This window comes from Heloderma suspectum, chromosome 2, assembly GCF_057233095.1.
Source record: "Heloderma suspectum isolate Gila_16-S chromosome 2, 16-S_ref, whole genome shotgun sequence".
Classification (NCBI taxonomy): domain Eukaryota; kingdom Metazoa; phylum Chordata; class Lepidosauria; order Squamata; family Helodermatidae; genus Heloderma; species Heloderma suspectum.
Genome location: NC_139459.1, coordinates 86,167,893 through 86,188,048, shown reverse-complemented (window position 1 = coordinate 86,188,048; position 20,156 = coordinate 86,167,893). Strand labels below are relative to the sequence as shown.

The 20,156-nt window shown below is 43.3% G+C and overlaps 1 protein-coding gene across 2 annotated transcripts in view; it reads left to right on the top strand.

Annotated features, from left to right (window-relative positions):
- Positions 1–20,156, top strand: part of SYK (spleen associated tyrosine kinase) — a 63,857-nt gene that overhangs the window by 22,100 nt on the left and 21,601 nt on the right. The window contains exons 3-7 of one of the 2 annotated variants that reach the window (XM_084834038.1): positions 201–361; positions 4,348–4,486; positions 11,022–11,109; positions 14,607–14,656; positions 17,606–17,674. In XM_084834038.1, coding sequence (XP_084690164.1) covers positions 201–361; positions 4,348–4,486; positions 11,022–11,109; positions 14,607–14,656; positions 17,606–17,674 — 507 coding nt within the window. The remainder of the gene's footprint in view (positions 1–200; positions 362–4,347; positions 4,487–11,021; positions 11,110–14,606; positions 14,657–17,605; positions 17,675–20,156) is intronic. The other variant, XM_084834039.1, reaches the window with a different exon arrangement.

Here is a 20,156-nt window from a genome sequence, read left to right as displayed (position 1 = left end):
AGTAGTTTTCTCTGTTTTGCTTTTGGCATCTGATTAATAAAGAAAAGTGTGGATCTGGTATAACTTTAAAAGTACCTACTTGCCAAACCTCCACAAGGCAAGAGAGTTTGAATATGTCCAAACCATTCAATGCTTAGCTCAACATCTAGAACTGTTTATAGTATATTCTGACACTTTTCCACATGTTGTTCACTTTGCAGGGACATGCTCTTGAGCAAGCGATTATCAGTCAGAAACCACAGCTAGAGAAATTGATTGCGACAACAGCACATTTGAAGATGCCTTGGTTCCATGGACTGATATCTCGGGAGGAATCAGAGCAGCGTGTCCTTCTAGGAACAAAGACCAATGGGAAATTTTTGTAAGTAAATATATCCCTTGCATTTTCCAGAGATTAATGTTGACAACCTAGAGTAGTAGGAAAACTGAATAGTACCACATGATGCATTAGTGTTTCTAACTATTCCCAAAGTTTACCAAGTGCATCAAATGCATATCTGTCTGTCTTACCCATTAAAAGCAACATACATGTCTTGTTTGTATGTTGCTTTTAATGGGTAAGACAGACAGATATGCATTTGATGCACTTGGTAAACTTTGGGAATAGTTAGAAACACTAATGCATCATGTGGTACTATTCAGTTTTCCTACTACTCTAGGTAGAAGGTAGAATATTCTTTGCAGAATATTGGATTGTACAAGTTTTCCTTGCCATGAGTAAGTGGTAAAAAAACACACAAAACAACGGTTGTGTTTTGAAAAGCTAATAGCAGATTATACTTCAACATTTATTAACTAACTTTATTACCTATTTCCAAAAGAGGCAATGGTTATCTGTTCTTCAGTATGCTAAAAACATTAACAGTGTTTCAAACATTCTTCTCTGTTTTATTTTCTCAAGCACTAAATCCTGTCATTTGTTTCCCTTACTCAAGCACCATTAATCCCAATGAGAATAATTGTACCTAACTGGTTGAAGATTTTAAGAATAGATTTCACTTCTTAAACTTTCATAATCCATCCCCTGGTACACCAAAGCAGTGTCATGAGGTTTACAGTTGGTGATGTTCAGAATATAATGTTTGAAATAAGGGATTCTACATGCTTTCTGTGACATTCATTGCCAATGAAATATTAATTCTGTTGCACTTAATGTCTGTGTCTAGAGGACTAAGCAGAAAAAAGTTGGTGGGTCTTGTATCCTGCATGCTAGTAGGAACCTCATTCTCACACTGTAGATCCTTATGTAGCTAAAACAGCACCATCCACACACAAGAGGGCAGTACAAGCAAAACTTTAGGGCAAAAAATAAAAACCCTAAAGGGGGGGAGAACCCCAAAATGGCTGTGTGGACTGAGCATGCTCAGTGAAAAGGCCCTCTCATTAGTAGTCTCTCGCCTCACCTCATTTGGTGGGGGCATCTGGAAGAGGGTTTCTGAGGGCTGGTGTGGGAGGAGACAATCCTTTAGGACCCAGGCTGTTTAGGGCTTTGAAAGTTAGGATAATATGATTATGTCGATTACTCCTGGGCCCCATCTACACAGAGATGCTTTCCAATGTGATTCTGTTTAAAACTGCATTTTCATGAAATTGGATTTTCTCCTCCCATGGCACATTCAGCCAGTTTATGCAGGGTATCAAAAAAAGAGAGAGAGAGTGAGCCATTTTTGCATGGCAGACTGTTCGTGCAGTCTATCAGCATCAACAAACTTCCTAAAAAAAAGTTACCATAGGCTTCCTCCCCACACACACTCTTAGCCCACTCCTAAGTCCAGTAGAACTCAGTGCTCTGATCGAGGGAAAGGAGAGAGTGTATGTGTGCACCTTGCTCTCTCCAGGCATCCCAGAGCAGCATGCTCAACAGCAAAGCCAGGCCATGAGGGCCAAGTGGGGGGTACAATGGAGGATCTGTGGGGCTCCTCTCTCCCTGTGGTGGCGGTGGTGTCCCAGGCTCCACAGAGGCCCTTCCCTGGAAGGAAGAGGAGGATTCAACAGCTCCCCGCCCCCAGCTCAGCCCTTTTCTTTTTATCCCCTCCTCCATACCTCTGTAGCTGTGAAGGGCTGGAACCTCAGTGGAAGTCAATGGGAATTACTTCTGAGTAGACATGTTTAGCAGGCTGTTTTCAGGGCGGATGTAGAGATTTCAAAAGAACAGATGCCATCCCACAGCAATGTGCTGATTTTAAGGCTCATTTGGGGGAAAACAAAGCACGATCATGCACAGGTCCGGTCCTCCAGATATGACACAGCTTTCACTTTGTTCTATCAGCACTGCATCCCACAGCTGACACCAAAGGCAGTATCGCTAGCTGAGGTCACACAGACTCCCAAACCGCACTGAAGCCAGTGTGACAGGAAAATCTGTCACGGAATGACTTTGCAAAAATGTGGACTTTACGGCATGAAAATGTGCAGTTGCTGTGGGCAGGGGGAAACGCCGTGTGCCACAATTGTCCATGTGGCATAGTAGCACCAGAGTAAATCCCCCCTTGTAGATAGGGCCCTGGTTAACAATCTTGCTGCTGAAGTTTCTGGAAAACTTTCAAAGGCAGCCTGACATATAATTCACTGCAATAATTATTTATTATCAACATTTATATATCACCTTATTTACTAAAAAGCCATCAGGGTATGTGTAGCAAGTTAAAACAAAGCCTTACAAACAATAAAAATAAGACTATTAAAAACAGCTGCTTCTCTAATTGAGAGGTTAACAGGGTATGCAAAACTCTATCTAGACTATCTCTCTTCAGACAGGGTTATAGTTGGCATATCAGCCTATGCTGATAAAGGATGCTCCATGCCACCAAGGCCACCTGCATCTCTAGTGGCAATGCTGGGTCCAAGCACTCCCAAACTATGAACCTGATCCTTTGGCAGGAGCGCAACCACCCACCAGAACAGGTTGAATATCACTCATCCAGGAAGATGAAAAACCCACTAGGAGTATCTCCTTATCTGGAGTTGGCCTCAGCTTATTGGCCCTCATCAAATCCATTGCCGTGCTCAGGCACTGATTCGGAACAGCTACTGCCTACTCGGATTTGATGAAAAGGATTGATAGACCTGGGTGTCATCCATGTATTGATGACACCTCAGACCACACCTCCAGATAACTTCCCCAGGCAGTTTCATGTAGATGTTGAACAGCATGGGGGATAGAATAGAGCCCCGTGGAATCCCATAGCATAACTGCCAAGGCACAGAGCAATAATTCCCCAGCACCACCTTCTAAAATTGGCCATCCAAGTAAGAGCAGAACCCTTGCAACACAGTACTTCCAACAGATATTATTGAAGTGTACTCCAAAAGAATTCTTTACTATTCTGAGCTTGTTTATTTGTCATACCGTTGCTCTTGACAGATATTAAAGGCCATGCATTTCTTTGTGCTAGAACAAATTAACTGGAGTTTCCCTCCAATTTTCATTTACATCCTACATTTGGGGTGGATGGGTCTCCCCTCTTTTATCTGACTATACTGTGTGATGGCACATTTGCAACATTTCATTCTCTATTTCTGTTAACAAATATCTAACCTATTTATAGATAGGCGAAGAAGTGCACAGTGTGCTAACAGTTCAGGAACTGGAAAATCCTCCTCACCAAGTAGCTTGGAAAAGACTTCACAAAATCATATTAGCTGCTCTGCCCACCCCTTCTCTCGTTTCAGTCTGCTTCGTAAAAGAAGCATGTCAGTAGATTTATTTTTTTTGCCATACATTTGTTCCTCATTTCAGGGTAGAGTTGCCTTTTAAATAAGAGACAATTGCATACCAAAAAATCTTCAATGTAAGGACATGATGCTTTTTGTAATCAATAAAATGAAGCCATATTTTAGAGATTTTTTCTATAGCATACAGGGAAGGGACAATTTGTAAATGTTTGTATCTGTTCCAAGGAACATAATGGACCTGAGCAGGTCTCTTTTTATGATTTTGAAATAACAGTAATTTTATAACAATAAATGTTATGCACACTGAAAAGGATAGCTTTCTGCATCAGAAGTGAGAAAGTGGGAACCGAGTAATGAGCACCTCTTGCTATGTGGACATGGGCTTCTGCAACAGCTTTAAAAACACTGCTTTTTTCTAAATGCTACCCATTCTGTGGAATTTCAATATAGAAAACAACTGGGGTGGGGGAGTACACCACAGTGATCTCCAGCAGCCATTAGACAAGCTCTGGGTAATGCAGAAAATTCAGAAGAATGTAGAATGATGAGAATTGGGAACGTTACACAGCTAATGTGAAACAGTGGGGAAGCTCCACCTTTGTCTCTGTAAAAATGCTGCTCCCTGCAATTTGAAAATAAGTTTTTTTGCTTTATTTTTCTTGATCTTTTCAGAATCAGGGAAAGAGACAACAATGGATCCTATGCTCTCTGTCTGCTCAATGAAGGAAAGGTCGCACATTATCGCATTGATAAAGACAAGAAAGGGAAACTCTCAATCCCAGATGGAAAGAAGTTTGATACTCTCTGCCAGGTTTGTCAATTGTCTTCCATTCGGCGGTTTGCATATTGGCAGAACAGATAGTATGTGTTTTACTATGCTGTGCGGGGTCTACAGTCTTTAACAAACTAAATACGTTTTGCATAGTTGCATATTTGGCTATCATCCATTGCAGCAAAAAATAGGAACATAGGATCTGCCTTATACTGAGTCCCCACCGTTGGTCCGTCTGGCTTAGTACCATCTATACTGACTGGCAGTGGCTCTCCCAAGGTTTCAGGCAGGAGTTTTTCCAGCCCTACCTGAAAATGTTGGGGATTGAACCTGGGACTTTCTGCATGCAAAGCATGTGCTCTGCCACTGAGCAATGGCCCCTCCCCAAAGGTTGCTTGCCAAAGTTAAAATAAATGGTTCAGATCTCCATTTTGATAGACAAATAGGGTTATTTTTGTGGTTAAGCAGATTGCAGCAATCCTAGAATAAGATCTTATTTTCTCACAAAAATGGCAAAGTGATATAAAAACAGTGAAATGCTCGGGTGTGTATGTTATGCCCTATCTGAAACACAGAAGGCTATTATATTGTGGAATTATAAAGGAAATATAAAGTTAGGATTCCATTCTGAAATCTCTCTTGCCTTTAAATGCTTCTCTTTGGGCCAAAACAGACATTACTTTAAATCTGTGTCTAGCAGGTAGATACAGTTTTCCTTTTTTACTCTAGAGTAGGCACAAGGGATTTTTCAGGATTTTTTTTTTGTGTGTGTAATCACATTCGTTCAGTGGGTAGATAATTGGCTTGGGTCTAGGAAGCTTGTATTTAAATCCCACGGATTTATTTATTTATTAAAGTTATTAATCGCCCATCTGGCTGGTCACTCAGCCACTCTGGGTGATGTACAACAACAAAACAGTTAAAACAATAGAATTTACATTAAAAACATCATAAAAAATACCCTAACCCACCCCAATGCCTGCCTGAACAACCACGTTCTTAATGCGCAGCGGAAGCTCATTAAAGAGGGGGCATGGCGGAGTTCCCTAGGGAGGAAGTTCCACAGAGTGGGGGCCACCACAGAGAAGGCCCTCTCCCTCGTCCTCATCAGCCTAGCTGTCCTGGCTGATGGGACAGAGAGAAGGCCATCCGAGGCTGATCTTGTTAAGCGACCTGTCTGGTATTGCTGGAGGCGCTCCTTAAGATAGGCTGGGCTGGAACCATATAGGGTTTTAAAGGTCAAAACCAACACCTTGAATTTGGCCCAGAAAACAACTGGTAACCAGTGCAACTCCTTCAGCACTGGAGTGATGGATCTTGCTGGCGGCTGCCTGTAATCAGGCAAGCCTCCGTGTTCTGTACCAGCTGCAGCTTCCGAACTGTCTTCAAGGGTAACCCCACGTAGAGCGCATTACAGTAGTCTAAACGAGAGGAGACCAGGGCATGTACTACCAATGGGAGCAGATGATTGGGAAGGTAGGGGCGCAGCCGCTGTATCAGATGGAGTTGGTACAGTGCTGTCTGGCTTATAGCTGAGCCCTGAGCCTCCATGGACTGCTGGGAGTCTAAAATGACCCCCAGGCTGCAGACCTGGTCTTTCAAGGGCAGCCGTACCCCATTCAACACCAGGTCAACATCCCCCAACCTCCTCTTGTCTCCCACCAAAAGTACCTCGGTCTTGTCAGGGTTCAGCTTCAGCTTATTCCTCCCCATCCAGCCACTCACCGTCTCCAGACATTTGGACAGGGATTCTACAGCCAACCTTGGTGAAGATTTGAAGTTGGGCGTCTCCAATGCCCAACCCCTCCAGGCAGTCCAGGAGGATACCGTGGTCAACGGTATCAAAAGCCGCTGAGAGGTCTAGGACAACAAGGAAGGAGCAATCGGCCCTATCCAGAGCCTTCCTCATATCATCCACCAAGGTGACCAAGGCCATTTCTGTCCCATGCCCAAGCCTGAAGCCCGACTGAAATGGTTCTAGATAATCGGCTTCTTCCAAGTTTGCCCTCAACTGCATCGCCACCACCCGCTCAATCACCTTGCCCAAAAATGGCAGATTCGAGACTGGGCGAAAGTTGTTCAAAACTTGAGGATCCAAGGAGAGCTTCTTTAAGAGTGGTCTTATGACTACCTCCTTGATGGCTGATGACATCACTCTCTCCTCAAGGGAGGCATTCACCACTGCCCTGATCCCCTCACCCAGTCTCTCTCTGCAGCCCATAATGAGCCAAGATGGGCAAGGATCAAGTAAGCAGGTGGTCGGCCTTACAGGTGAAAGCACCTTGTCCACTTCATCAGAAGGAAGAAGCTGGAACTGATTCCACAAAACTGGTTTGTCACAGACCGCCTCTTGCTCACTAACTGTATCCACAGTGCACGGAATAACACCCCTAATCTGATCAATTTTATCCGCAAAGTGCCTGGCCGAGGTCTCACAGGAGGCCTTAGAATGCTCCAGCGGTTCCGGAGCCACTGGACCGACCAGGCTCTGGACCACTTGGAACAGCCTCCTGGGACAGCACTCTGCGGATGTGATAGAGGCAGCATAATATTCCTTTTTTGCTGCCTTTACCGCCACGTGATAGGCTGAAGATACAGCTCTAGCCCGTGTCTGATCGTCTATGGAGCGAGACTTCCGCCACCGGCGCTCTAGCCATCTCACCTCCTGTTTCAGAGCTCGTAACTGTGGATTGAACCATGGTGCAGTCCGAGCCCTGTGCAGGGGGACAGAGCATTTCGGGGCCACCCAATCTAATGCCCCGGTGATTGCGGCATTCCACCTACCCACCAGGGTCTCGACTGAGTGGCTGTTGGCGTGCTCCAGAGAATCCCCAAGTGTGTTCAGGAATCCATTCGGATCCATAAGACGCCTAGGGCGTTTTAATGGGTCCTCCACCCCTGCGGAGGGGTTGTGGAACCGAGAAGTCCAACATCACCAGATAGTGATCTGACCATGACAAGGGGGTGGTGGATATACCCCCAACTTCCAGATCACTCCCCACTTCTCCAGAAACAAACACAAGGTCTAGCGCATGACCGGCTACATGGGTGGGCCCAGTTAGAATAGGTGCAGATCCCAGGATGCCATGGTCTCCATAAAGTCCCGAGGTGCCCCCGTGAGGATGGCCTCTGAATGTACATTGAAGTCCCCCAACACCAATAAGTTAGGGGACTGCACACGCACATCAGAGACCACCTCAAGCACCTTGGCCAGGGAGTCAGTCGTGCAGCGGGGTGGACGGTACACAAGCAGAATCCCCAGACTGCCCCTCGGGCCCAACCTCCAGTACGCTAGCCGTATTCAGGTGTTCTGTAGCTGTGTAGAATAAATGCATGAGGAGAGGAAGGGCTCCAGCCCTACTGCTCTGCTTTGTTGTGTTATCTTCTACTTGCGGACAGTGACTTTCTGAAGCGGAGAGCCTCCTGTATCTCAATGTGATCGAGAATCCTGATTTTCCAGGATTTTCTGGAACTGAGAAACCTGACAGAAACATGCAAGAAGTGGGGCAGGGCTAGACTGCTCCCTCTCCTCATACATTAATTCCACACAGCTATGGAACACCTGAACAGGGTTACTGTGTAGGTTCAGTGAAGGCATTTTCTTAGGTGAACTTCCCACATTACAAGAAAGTAGCAATAGCAGATCCAAGAGTGACTCATACATTTTTGTGATTCTGGTGTGACATGGAGAAGGGAGAAACATGCGCCTCTCCGCCACCCCCCCCCCTTCCTGAAGTGAAATTTATGAACAGTTCTCCCTCACTTGTTAAAATGGAAGGGGGGGGAAGGATACATAGGTTAGTTTTGCATTTGCCATTACCGCTTTTTTAAATGTAAGAAACCACTATCTTCATTCCCCATTATTATTAATAAAATTAATGCTTAACATTATGCTTTGTCAATGAAGAATAATAGTGGCTTGACTCACCAGGTTGCCTTGAGGTCATAAGCAATAAAAAACGTAAAGTACACTGCAAATTAAAAGTGCTGTATCAATTGTTCACAGTAGAAGTTGTAGCTATGTTGTAATTTGAATTGTATGATGTAGAGAACCATGCAAGTCAGGGAAGTCCCTTGCAACATTCAAGTACAGCTGAAAGGAACCAGTATTATTGCTAGAACTCCACATTTTGGTTTGCACATTTGGTTTGCACACTTTTCTCCTGGTCATAAAGTAACTAGTTTCACAAACTTTAGAAAATATTCTGTGTGGACATACACATTAATTTGTTGTTCAGTCGTTCAGTCGTGTCCGACTTTTCGTGACCCCATGGACCATAGCACGCCAGGCCTTCCTGTCCTGCGCTCTCTCCCGGAGCGTGCTCAAGTTCATATTCATTGCATCGGTGCTGCTATCTAACCATCTCATCCTCTGCCGTCCCCTTCTCCTTTTGCCTTCAGTCTTTCCCAGCATCAGGGTCTTTTCCAGAGAGTTTTCTCTTCGCATTGGGTGGCCAAAATATTGGAGCTTCAGCTTCGGTATCTCTCCTTCCAATGAGCACTTAGGGTTGATTTCCTTTAGGATGGACTGATTTGACCTCCTTGCAGTCCAGGGGACTCGTAAGAGTCTTCTCCAGCACCACAGTTCGAAAGCATCAATTCTTCAGCGCTCAGCCTTCCTTATAGTTCAGCTCTCACAGCCATACATTACTACTGGGAAAACCATAGCTTTGATTAGATGGACCTTTGTCGGCAAGGTGATGTCTCTGCTTCTTACTATGCTGTCTAGGTTTGCCATAGCTTTCCTCCCAAGGAGCAAGCATCTTTTAATTTCATGGCTACAGTTACCATTTTCTTATGAAGGCAGATGAATTTATAAATGAGTCATACTTCAAATGTTGCCATGTCAGCTCTGTTGTTCAAACTAGTTTTTAGAATGTGATGAAATATTAATCTGACTGTGTCTTAATTACAAGAGAATGAGAAGCTAGGGCCAAACCAGACATGTGCATATCTGCTGATTTGGCTATAAGGGAGGGGGAGTGAGGGTCTATTTTTATCACTAAATAGGGTGCAGTGGGATGGAAACAGACCCTGCTCCCTTCCCCCACCTTACCCTCTTGGGCTCCACCTCTTTACTTTTCCCCCTAGCTTGGGTCCAATGCTGGAAACGAGCTGGCTGGAGAAAAACCTTTCAAGCAGCAGAGCACAGGAAAGGGGTGGGTTTCACCCTCTCCACCCCTCACTCCCGTTAGTAATGGGGGTAGGGATTCTACTTTTGTTTTACAGCCAAACCAGTGAGCATATACTTAACAAACTTGAACATGCCTGATATGGCCCTTAGTCTGACTTATTCCTGTCAAAATTTACTGTGCAGACTCTGCTCATCAAGAACCATGCTTTAGATTTCACTGCCACTGTGCCTGTCTGATGTCACATACAGAACATACAGACTTGTAGTATTTATATTCCTTTTGTATAAGTGGCAGGTGCTGCATTTCACTCTCCTCACACATATTTGTTTAAACCTCATTCATTTGCATTGTGATTTGTGTGCATAGAATCGTATGCAGAAAGTCATGTATATAGGTATTCTTGTTTTTTAAAATGATGCATTTTTCCCAAAGAAATAATACAAGTAAACTGAACAGAATGTAACCAAAAGTCTAAATAAGGCCAGAAAAATAGGGAGTGGCAGGAAGCCTGCTGTGTGCCAAGAGAGGAGTCCATGGGAGTTCATTGAAGACCCCAGCAATAGAGGTTAGGGGGTTTCTTTGCCTCAGTTTGTTTCAGGCCAGACCTGCTTCAACTTGGACCAAAGCAGAGCCTTGCTTCAGTTGTCTTCCCCACTATGTAAGTCAATGGAGACCATGCTGTGTCCTTTAACATGCATGGGGGAAAATAAAGATTCTGAAGTTGCATGTATCAAGTCAGCTGTCAAAGCCCTGATGCCCCCAACACCTTACAGTGCTCCAAAGCTTTGAGACTATCTCACTATGCTTTGTTCTGTTTTGGCAAAGAACTGCTTGGTTCAGAGGAGGTCTGAATACCTCTGAAATAGTCCTCTGCAGTTTGTCTTGGATCCTGAATTCCCATGAGCAAAAACCTGTGTTCACAGGATACTCCTGTTGGCATAAGTGGGGAGGAGGCAATTTTCACCAATTCCCTTTTCTCCTGTGAAATCTCACCAATTCCTGTCCATCGAATTCTAGTCTGTCTTTTGCTCACCACAAGGGTACCCTTTCCTCTCTCAAAGGAGGGAGGAGCTCCAAAAATTATTTTCCCCCTCCATGTTAAACCTTAGTATCCCTTGCCTCCTGGTAAGTGTGGACCTAAGGGAAGCATGTGTCTTGAAGGATGGGACATAGTAAGTTGTTGATCAGCCTAGGAACAGGAAGATCTCTGTGGCATTGGTATCAGATAGGGTGGGATAAACACACAACAGAAATTTTGGAGGCTAAGGATGAGATTCCAAAGGGCCTAAGATGGGTGGCTGAATTTTACATATTAACTGGAGATGATTGGCCAGATCTTTGGCTGCAGGCCATTAGTAATAGTTCCGTAGCTTGTTTATGCATTTACTTCTTCTACCTTCTACTCTAATCTTTCCTATTTTATTTTCTCCCGATGGTAGCTAGTAGAACATTATTCCTACAAAGCCGATGGACTTCTAAGAATAATCACAGATCCAGTTCCAAATCCAGATTTTAACTTGCCAAATGGTGAGCAATTTATATTTTTAAAACATGGAAGGTGAATCCATGAATCATCATTACTTATCACAGACCATTCTCTTGTAACATTCCAAGCAAAGTCCTAATATTGAAAGTTAATAGAACCTATTCATGGTGTTAAAGGTATGATTGTCTGAATTATCTCTGAAAGGCCCATGCTTAAAATAAGATGTTGGGTATCTATTATGCCTTCTGAAAAGACATTTAAATATTTCATACAATTGCAATAGTAAGTTGATTATGTAACAGATATTCAAACTTTCTGATGAGGCAAATACATCAAGCAGTGATGTGGGAACTTTCAAATAGGAGCCTTCCAAATTATACAGTGTGATTAGATTTATTCCAAAATTAGATTGGATTAGATCACAGTATTGAGGCTTATATTTCTGAAAATTACTTAAAATGCCAAAGAAATGCCACATCCCAAATCATCTTGGGAATAGTTCAGTTACTTTGGCTGTGTAAACACGCCAGTCTGCAAGAGCTGAAAAGAATTAGAAAAACTGCTGCTTACTCTCACAAGGGCCTCATCTACACAAGCCTTTTACTCCAGGGTGGTTGTGAGTTGAGGTCCTTCAGGACAGACGATGTAGCTGCCAGTTCACAGCCATTCATGGTTTTCTCCTGGAAAATGTGGATTTCTAAGGAGGTGTTTTGCTGCAATGTTTTTCGTTTGCTGTGGGTTTCCCTGAGGTTACAAGCTGTCTGTCACTTCCCCAAACCATCTTCGCATTTTGCAGTGGGCATGTTGTAGGCATACGTAGTGCTTGCGTCACTCTGTGATGCCCCTTTACTCCCCCTGTGCCTTCGCAGCTGCACAGTTACAGAAGCACAGAGAGGCGTTTTCATTTATTTAATCACACTTTTGCACATTTTTGCAGCTTTGTATCTTCACAACGGTTGCTTTTGGACTCGGTGCCCAAGGGCCAACTCCCTTGTGGGAGGACTGACTTCACTCTGGCCACCATTTTGGAGCGATGGGTAGGCATGTACCGCTCTCGCTTGTGAGTGTGAACCATGGGGAACTGGGGAACTGACAAACTGATGGCGTGGAAAGGGAGCACAGAACACCCACTTTTTACCTAACGAGGGATGGAAAGACACAACAGAACCTCTAAAATACAAAACAGCCACTGCAGTGTCACACCCCCATGCTCACAGGATTGCAGAGCTGCGCATTAAAGTATAATGGCAAAAAAGGGCACAGTGGAGTCTGTTAGGGAAGCATGCAGTAAACTGTGAGTGTATCCCAGCAGAACCTAATTCAAAGCTGAAATGCTGCGCAGTTGTGACAGAGTGACGTGTGAAAGCAGTGCCATGTAGACAGGGCCAAGGTGGAAACATGGAAGAGTCTATCTTATGCTAACTACAGAAGCTGCACAATGACCGCCAAATTGGGAAACAACATTGGTTCATGATCCCTTGGTGCTCAGGGTTCTTGTTGCCTTTTCCCACCGTTTCTAAGATGGTAAGATTTTAAGCACTGCTAAATGAGAGGATGGGGCAGTTCACACAATCAAATAAGCCACCATGGCAAATTTAAACCACAGAGGGGTGCAATGCATAGCTGAGGGCGTGGCTTATCATGTCAGTGGGGGTTGTGCAAGGGTTAAATAATCCTCACATAACCCATGGTCTCGCACGACTCCTGCTGTCCACGTTCGGATGACACAACAAGCCACAGCTTGAGTATTGAAAAACCGCCTGGCACATGCTCCAGCTCACCTTGGCTTAAGCAGCCCATGGTGGGCTGCTGTGAGCATGTGAACTAGGTCAATGTGTCACTCTATTTGTACATGTTTTTGTACTGACAGCATTTCTTATAGCAGACTTGTTGCTTTATATGTACATTTCTGTAGGGCTGCGCTCAGACCTCCCAACCCACTTCAGAGGCTAATCTGGAGCTTCCAAATTGGCCCTGACACGCCTCAGCCCGATTCTGACTCGATCTGACCTGCTTCAGACTCTGGATCCAAAGCGAGAAATGGGCCATTTACACCTGTTATGGTGTGTAAATGACTGCCTTACAGCCACCATTTGCACAGATTTTGATATACAGAAATAGATGAGTCGCCATTTCAAAAGAAAATGCCAACTCCCTTGAAGAGGCCGATGGCGGTGGGTGCTCATGATGGCCCCACATAAGGAGCAGGGGGGTTGTACAGCTCAGTGGGGGCTCGCGTGCTTGTTGGGCCTGTCTGGGCGGACGTGCTCAAGCAGGGGCAGCTGCTCGGTGGGCACCCAGGAAACTAGGCATGAAGCTGGTCCATCCCTAGGCTGTCTGGGCTTCAGAATCATCCAGATTGGTCCAAAGCGATTCTTTGGATCTGGACCAATTCAGTCCTAATCACCCTGTTCAGCTTGGAATTCAGATCTGAATCCAAAATGGTGCACAGTTCTAATTTCCAGTATTTAGAGTCCTGGAACAGTTCCTGCAAATCTAGACAAATCTTCTCTGTAGTGATTAGTTGGGTCTGGAAAAGAGGGACTGAAAATGCATGTGAAATTGGGCTTAGACCCTCCAAAGTTCAAGCCCAGTTTGCAACAGGCTAATTTTCACCGTTGTTGCCACCTCATTTACTTGCTCTGAGTCTGAACCAAGCTTACCTGGAGGAAAGAAGGGACCCAGCTGATATCCTTCAGACTACAGATGCTGTTACAGTAAGTTAGGATCTAAAGGGATGCACTGAATGCATTTTTCGAACATTTTCTTGGAAGTTAAAAATCATAGCTCTAGCAAAACTGGAATTGTCTGGCATTCTAGATTCTATATATAAGGGTTGTTAACACTACATAATAGAAATAAAACCTGTATCCTAAACTTTATGAAGGACAGAGGGAGTAAGTTCTTAAGTTCTTCTCCTTGTTGCCCTGATTATCATGAAGAAAGGCAATCTGTCTAACAGCAACTAGGTACATTTTGAAGTCAGCCATGACCCAGAAGGACTGGCAAATTTTCTCTTTGAAGGGATGGCCTTTCATCTTCTGAATCATCACTGAAGTACTGATACCTTTGCATTATGTACTATAGCCCATATGAAGAGCAAAGAATACATGCTCTAGTTTGAGTATAAACTGTATAACTTTTTAAACATTTTTTAGAAAATTGAACATGTCCTGTAACCATCTAGCCCAATTTTATTTTGCCAAATTACCTGCAGAGGCAGAGGTAAATGAAAGCAGAGGCTAAATCAGCCTCTTGTATTAGGCAAGTGGGGGCTAACAATAACATAAAATAGGATGGATAGTAAGATTATATTTGACAGGTTGCTGCAACCATAAAGTCACTCCGTGGGCAATCCATCTCCTTTCTTGTTAGTTTTGTGACTACATTCCTTTCAATGGGAGAAAGCCAGAACTATACTGATCTTCACACATGTATTCCCTGGAGAATATTTTCCACCACTCTTTTCTCCTAGAAACCTATCTTGACAGAAGAAGCAATTGATATTTTTGTAATAATTAATCTCATTTTTTTTAAGGTAAATCAGTTTTTACCCTTACCCCAGCACTTCCTAAGCGTCATGGCAAGGTAAGAAAATATACTGGCCAAAGACAGTAATGGGTTGTTTTTAATAATGTCATTAAATCTCGTCAAGATTAATTATTATTCTTTGAATTCATAATATATGCATACTTGTTTAATGGTAAACTGATATAATTTTCATAAATAGATATGTTGAAAATTAGATTTTTGGTATATTTTCATAGAATAGCATTATATGGATATTTTTGTTCTGTCTTATGCTTTGTAAGACCTAATTTGTATGAAAGTAACTACAGCAATAGTGTGTGCCCAATGAGATACTAGCCCTATCTGCTGTGTACAGAATAGGGTATATGAGCTGCCATAATCTTCTGAATTCTGAGACACACAAAAATTCAGAATAGCTAATTAAAACAAGTTCAGCATATATTTATTTTGCAATCATTGTCCTTCTTCCAAAAATCCAGTGTTGCAAGGAATTTTAATCTGTGGACGAAGATTGGAGTGGGAGAGGGCACAGTAGGAGAAAAGGATGAAAGAAAATCATTGGGAGGGTACTTAGATGGTATAGGAACCAGGATATTACTGAGGGCCATAAACGCAATTTGGAGAGGGAGAGAGAGAGAGAGAGAGAAATAGAGCACTAGGCACAAAATTTCTTGGTCTCAAGCACTGAGCACTATTCAATGAAAATCTCTTCCCTGTTTTGTAAACCTAGTCCAGCCTTCCCCATCCTAGAGATACCCTCCAGACGTGTTGGACTATAACTCCCATAATTATTGGCATAACTCCCATGCTGGCTGGGAATTTTGGGATTCGTGATACAACACATCAGGGGAGCACCAGGTTGGGGAAGGCTTGACTAAGCTTCTATTCTTGACATTCACATCAGTGCTGAAGGCATGGCAGTGACTTAAAATTGAGTGTTAATGGTATTTTAAGGTCGTACACTTACTCAAATAGCCATAGCTCTTTTTCTCTTCTTTAGTCCCAGTTCATCCATGCAAATGGCTGCATGGGTGGCTGTTTGACACACATGGTTCTGGCATCCCAAGTGGTTCTGGCATCACTTGTTGCAGTTTGCAGTGATGCGATTAAAGTTGCTGGACCCATGGGAAGGAGGGGAAGCACTTTATAGAAGCAGCTTTGCTATGTGGGACAGTCTCTACACAGTTGGGTTCAAAGGAGCCACTAACATACCTACTTTGCTTGAGTGGACAGTGGCAAAGACAGAAGTTTTAAAAATAAAGTAAGGATTCACTTTGGTTTACATTCTAGGGGGTGCATATTATAACAAAGGGTTATTGAGAGAAAAACAGTCTAAATATTCTACTTCCAGGGTTGAGATATACTAAAATAAAACTTTAAAGAAGAAAAAGGAAACTGATATTTCTCCATCCAGTGGCAATTCTTGACATCTCCTATATTAATATTTCCCAATTGTATAGACTTAAAAATCTTTCCTAACTTGTAGATTTTAAAATAAGCAACTTGACAAGTTGATTAGGAGGCCAAATTACATAATTAAAATGCACCCCATAGTTTTGTTGGAGGGAAGAATTCTTATAGCTTCAAAAAGCAAAAAGCGAATATGCAGAAGAGAGCTAGGGACTGCAGCGTACTGCACAAAACATTCTATACTTAGAATAGAACTTTTCATCTACTAAATAAAATCAGTACATGTGAATTGTGAGTTTCGCAATTGTTTCCCTGAAGATGAGCTTTTAATACAACTGTGCTACTGTAGCTTGCCCATCACTGGAATTAGAGAAGTGGACTTCCTGATCATAGGGCAGGGGTGGGACACCTCAGGCCCATAGTCCCAATCTGGCCATGCCCCTTTTTCCTGGCCACATCCTCTCTCCCCCACCTAACTGCCAATCATTTAGTGATTTTCCAGCTTTTGCACTTTTCCACATTCTAAAAAGTTAAAATGCCTCTCCTAAGTCTTAGTTGCTGGCAGTGAACCCTTGAAGCTAAAATGTGCTGGTATTTTTTGAATTTTGGCTTCACCCCTTTTGCCCCACCTATCACTGGAATGTGGCTCCTAAGAGCTTCTCTGAAATTGAATTTGGCCCTTGGGCTGAAAGAGGGTCCCTACACCTGTCATAGTGGCATTGCTTCAAAGCGGGCTTGAGCTTCAAAACCTGTGTCTAGAAATGTTCTGAGGTCTCGACATCTTTTCTGTCACTATGGTTGTCATGACTTTGAAGACAAAGCTGTGATTTCTCAGAATGTTCTGATGTCTTCAAAGTGTAACATGAGGAACCCGTCCCTCTAGGTTATGCAAAAATAATTGATTCCTTAAATTATGTACAATATTTGGAGGGTGCAGTTTTGCTCCTGTTGATTTTAATGAAACAGGTTTACAAGCAGAAGAAGCCCTAGTCTACTTGATTTTCCAGAAAAAGCTATCCAGTTAAATTGCACAAGTGCCACATTTTATGATATGTACTTATAATTTGGAATCCTGGGCTCCAACTCTGAGTTGTCTCTCCCTCAACAAGCCAGCATTCCTGGTTCTTACACAATGCTGAACAACCCAGAGACAATATCCTTGGGTTGTTTAGCTTCTCCCACTTGTGGCAGGAGCAACCAGGCAGTGTGGACCAGTATGCTTGCTTGTTCATTCACAACAATCCAGGGTTGTTGTTTTTTTTAAAAAAACACCCTGGGTTGTCATGACATACAAAGCAGGACATTGATCCCCAAATGGTTGCTTGACAGCCACCACTGTTCAGCAGAAATAATCTGGGGGTCAGTGAACAATGGGGTTTACAGATGGGGAACAAAAGGTTTTAAGGAAGGGTTCAAATGAGTGGTCAAAGGAAAGGTTATGAATCCTAGAGGAAAATACAAAAGTGCACAACTGAGTCACAGAATGTTTGGAAAGCTACTGTAGAAGACTTAAGCAAGTAGATGTGTGTGTTAAATATTTCTTCATATTTTCCTGATACGCTTATTTATCCTTTTGATATCCTTTATGGTTTCTAGACTTGGTCAACAGGTGGAATTATCACCAGAATCAAATCATACACTTTCCCAAAGCCGGGAAGCAAAAAGGTGCATAAACACAGTGTTTTATAAATGTATAAATGCGTGGAAGGACTTACCCTCACTCAGCTCACTTACAATTCTTTTTGATAGTTTTATTCTGTGCCTTGCTGCTAATCCTCTGTGCACATTTGGCAACTTTCTTCAGCTTTTACCTCTGGCCTTATTTTATAGAATTAACAAATGCTTTATTTACCACCAAATAAAGAGATGGCATTTTATTACTGATATGCAGTATCTCATATTAATACAAAGATATCAATTAGCTAGAAGGTAACTAAAAATTAAACTAATATCACGTTGTTAGAATCCAGATTGATCCAGTATGCCTGTAACACATGTGCATCTTAATTTTAAAATCTCTATATTTGTGTTTCAATGAAACAGAACGTTTAAGTATAGCCTATTTTAAATGTTAATTTTGTGTGTGTGAGTGTTCCATTCCTCACACAAAATTATCTGAACTAGGTAAAATATAGAATAGAGGTCCCTGCTTCATTTTTTTTTTAAAGTTATCCTATCCTTCTCTTCTCTTTCTATCATCCATGTTTTTGGGATTTCTGCCCCTGTTAAACCAGCTGACTAACTTTGAGAACCAGCACTCAGCACATGTGGCTGGTTTGGAAGTAAATGGTCAAAAATGTGTGCTCTTCTTCATGCATTTTATACATGGTTAATGCCTAGATAAAACAGAAATCTATCACAATGCAGAAACGTATAGTTGTGTGACTGCAAGCTGAAACTATCCAAGAGTAAACCTGCTTCCTCTTTGTGACTGAGTCTGATTGATGAGTGATAATTGATGAGTAAAACCATATGATGTCTGATGTCATTCTTTTGGTTTTTTAAGGGATAATAAGAGGCAAATTTTCATACACATGAATTCCTTTATCTAAATATATTACTATATATAGGGTTGGATCCAGACTTAATCATACTTAGACACAGTTCAGTATGGGTTTTTTATAGGTTAAACAACCCAGAGTTAATCAAGCAACAAAACATGGGCAGTTGTTGAGTTAACTCTGGATTGTTTAACACACAAACAGCCCAGAGTTCCAGGTTCACATATCATGGAACAACTCAGAAATGGGGTATTCTTGGGTAGTTAGTTAAAGGCAGAAATGACAAGCTTGTAGGCTCTGCTTATCCCCACAATTCCTGGTTTAAACAATCCAGGAATTGCTGCTATGACCTGTGAACCAGATCTTAGAGTAGACCTATTGAAATCAGTGGGACATAATCTTGATTTTACTGGGTCTACTCTATGTATGACTAAAGGTGCTTCCAGACTGGGGGGCGGGGGGATCTAGCACTACCACTCAGAAGGCATTGTGCAGATATTACATCTTTTCTTGTTTAACAAATTTTCTGCAGAAAGGAAAGAGGCAAAAGAAGTGGTGGGGAAATATGAGTAGAAGGTGTCATCATTTAGACTCTGTAAAATTGTGTGAATTGGGCAGGGCAATGGCGTGATAAAGGCCTCATTGTCAGGGTGGAAACTGAGCCGATAGAACCCCAAAGCAGTTATGATTCTGAGGAGGAACAGCAATCAGTGGGAGAGGAGCACGCTCATCTCTCACAGGCACAGCAGCTGGCAGAGATTCCTCCTGCCAGCATTCCTGAGATAGATAGTGACCCTGGCAGTGAGAGAGTGCTGGAGGGGGGCTTGCTGGACGCTCGATGCTGACACCGGGAGCGTCGACAGTTGGAGGCCGCGGAAAGGAGGCGTAGCGCTCATTTGGCATGCAAGCAACGATCGCGTCCTGAGGACCCAAGGGAAAGAGGGAGGATCTTTTCCTAGCCCATACGTTCAGAGTCTTCCCATGATTCTCCTTCAAATGGGGACCAACTGCCTAACCTGGAGCATAGGCTACTCTGCTCTCTTTTCCCCAGTGCTGTTCCTTGCTTAGTCGCTGGTGATTAGCATCTGAAAGAGTCATTAAGTTGTAAAAGGATTAAAGCCTTGAAAAGAATCCTTTTGTCTGTGTCTTGAGTTAGCTATTGGAGTAGACTAGGGATGGCGGAGAATTTTTCCCCGAAACTTCGGGGGGCCGAGCGCCAACGTGTTCGGCCCCCCGAAGAAGTTTCGGGAAGAAATTCTCCACCCGCCCCCCGCACCCCCCCCCCCCCGGGACGGGACTTACCTTTCCTGAATGTCCCTCCCGGCGGCGGGTCCGGCCGGCAGTTCGTCGGGTCTTCGTCAGGGGCGGGAGCGGCAGCCGGTCTTTCGACCGGCTGCCACGGCCGCCATTCCAATAAAAGAAAAAAAAACGCCCCCATGATAGGCTACGTGACGATTAATGTAGCCTATCACGGCTAGATTTGCAAAGTCAGCCGTGATAGGCTACGTAAATCGTTATGTAGCCTATCACGGGTGACTTTAAAAAAAAAACCCGCGTACGGCTAATGGCAGCCCCCATAGGGAGCCGCCATTCACGTTCCTTAATTGGTCGCTGTAGTCTACGTAAAGATTTACGTAGACTACAGC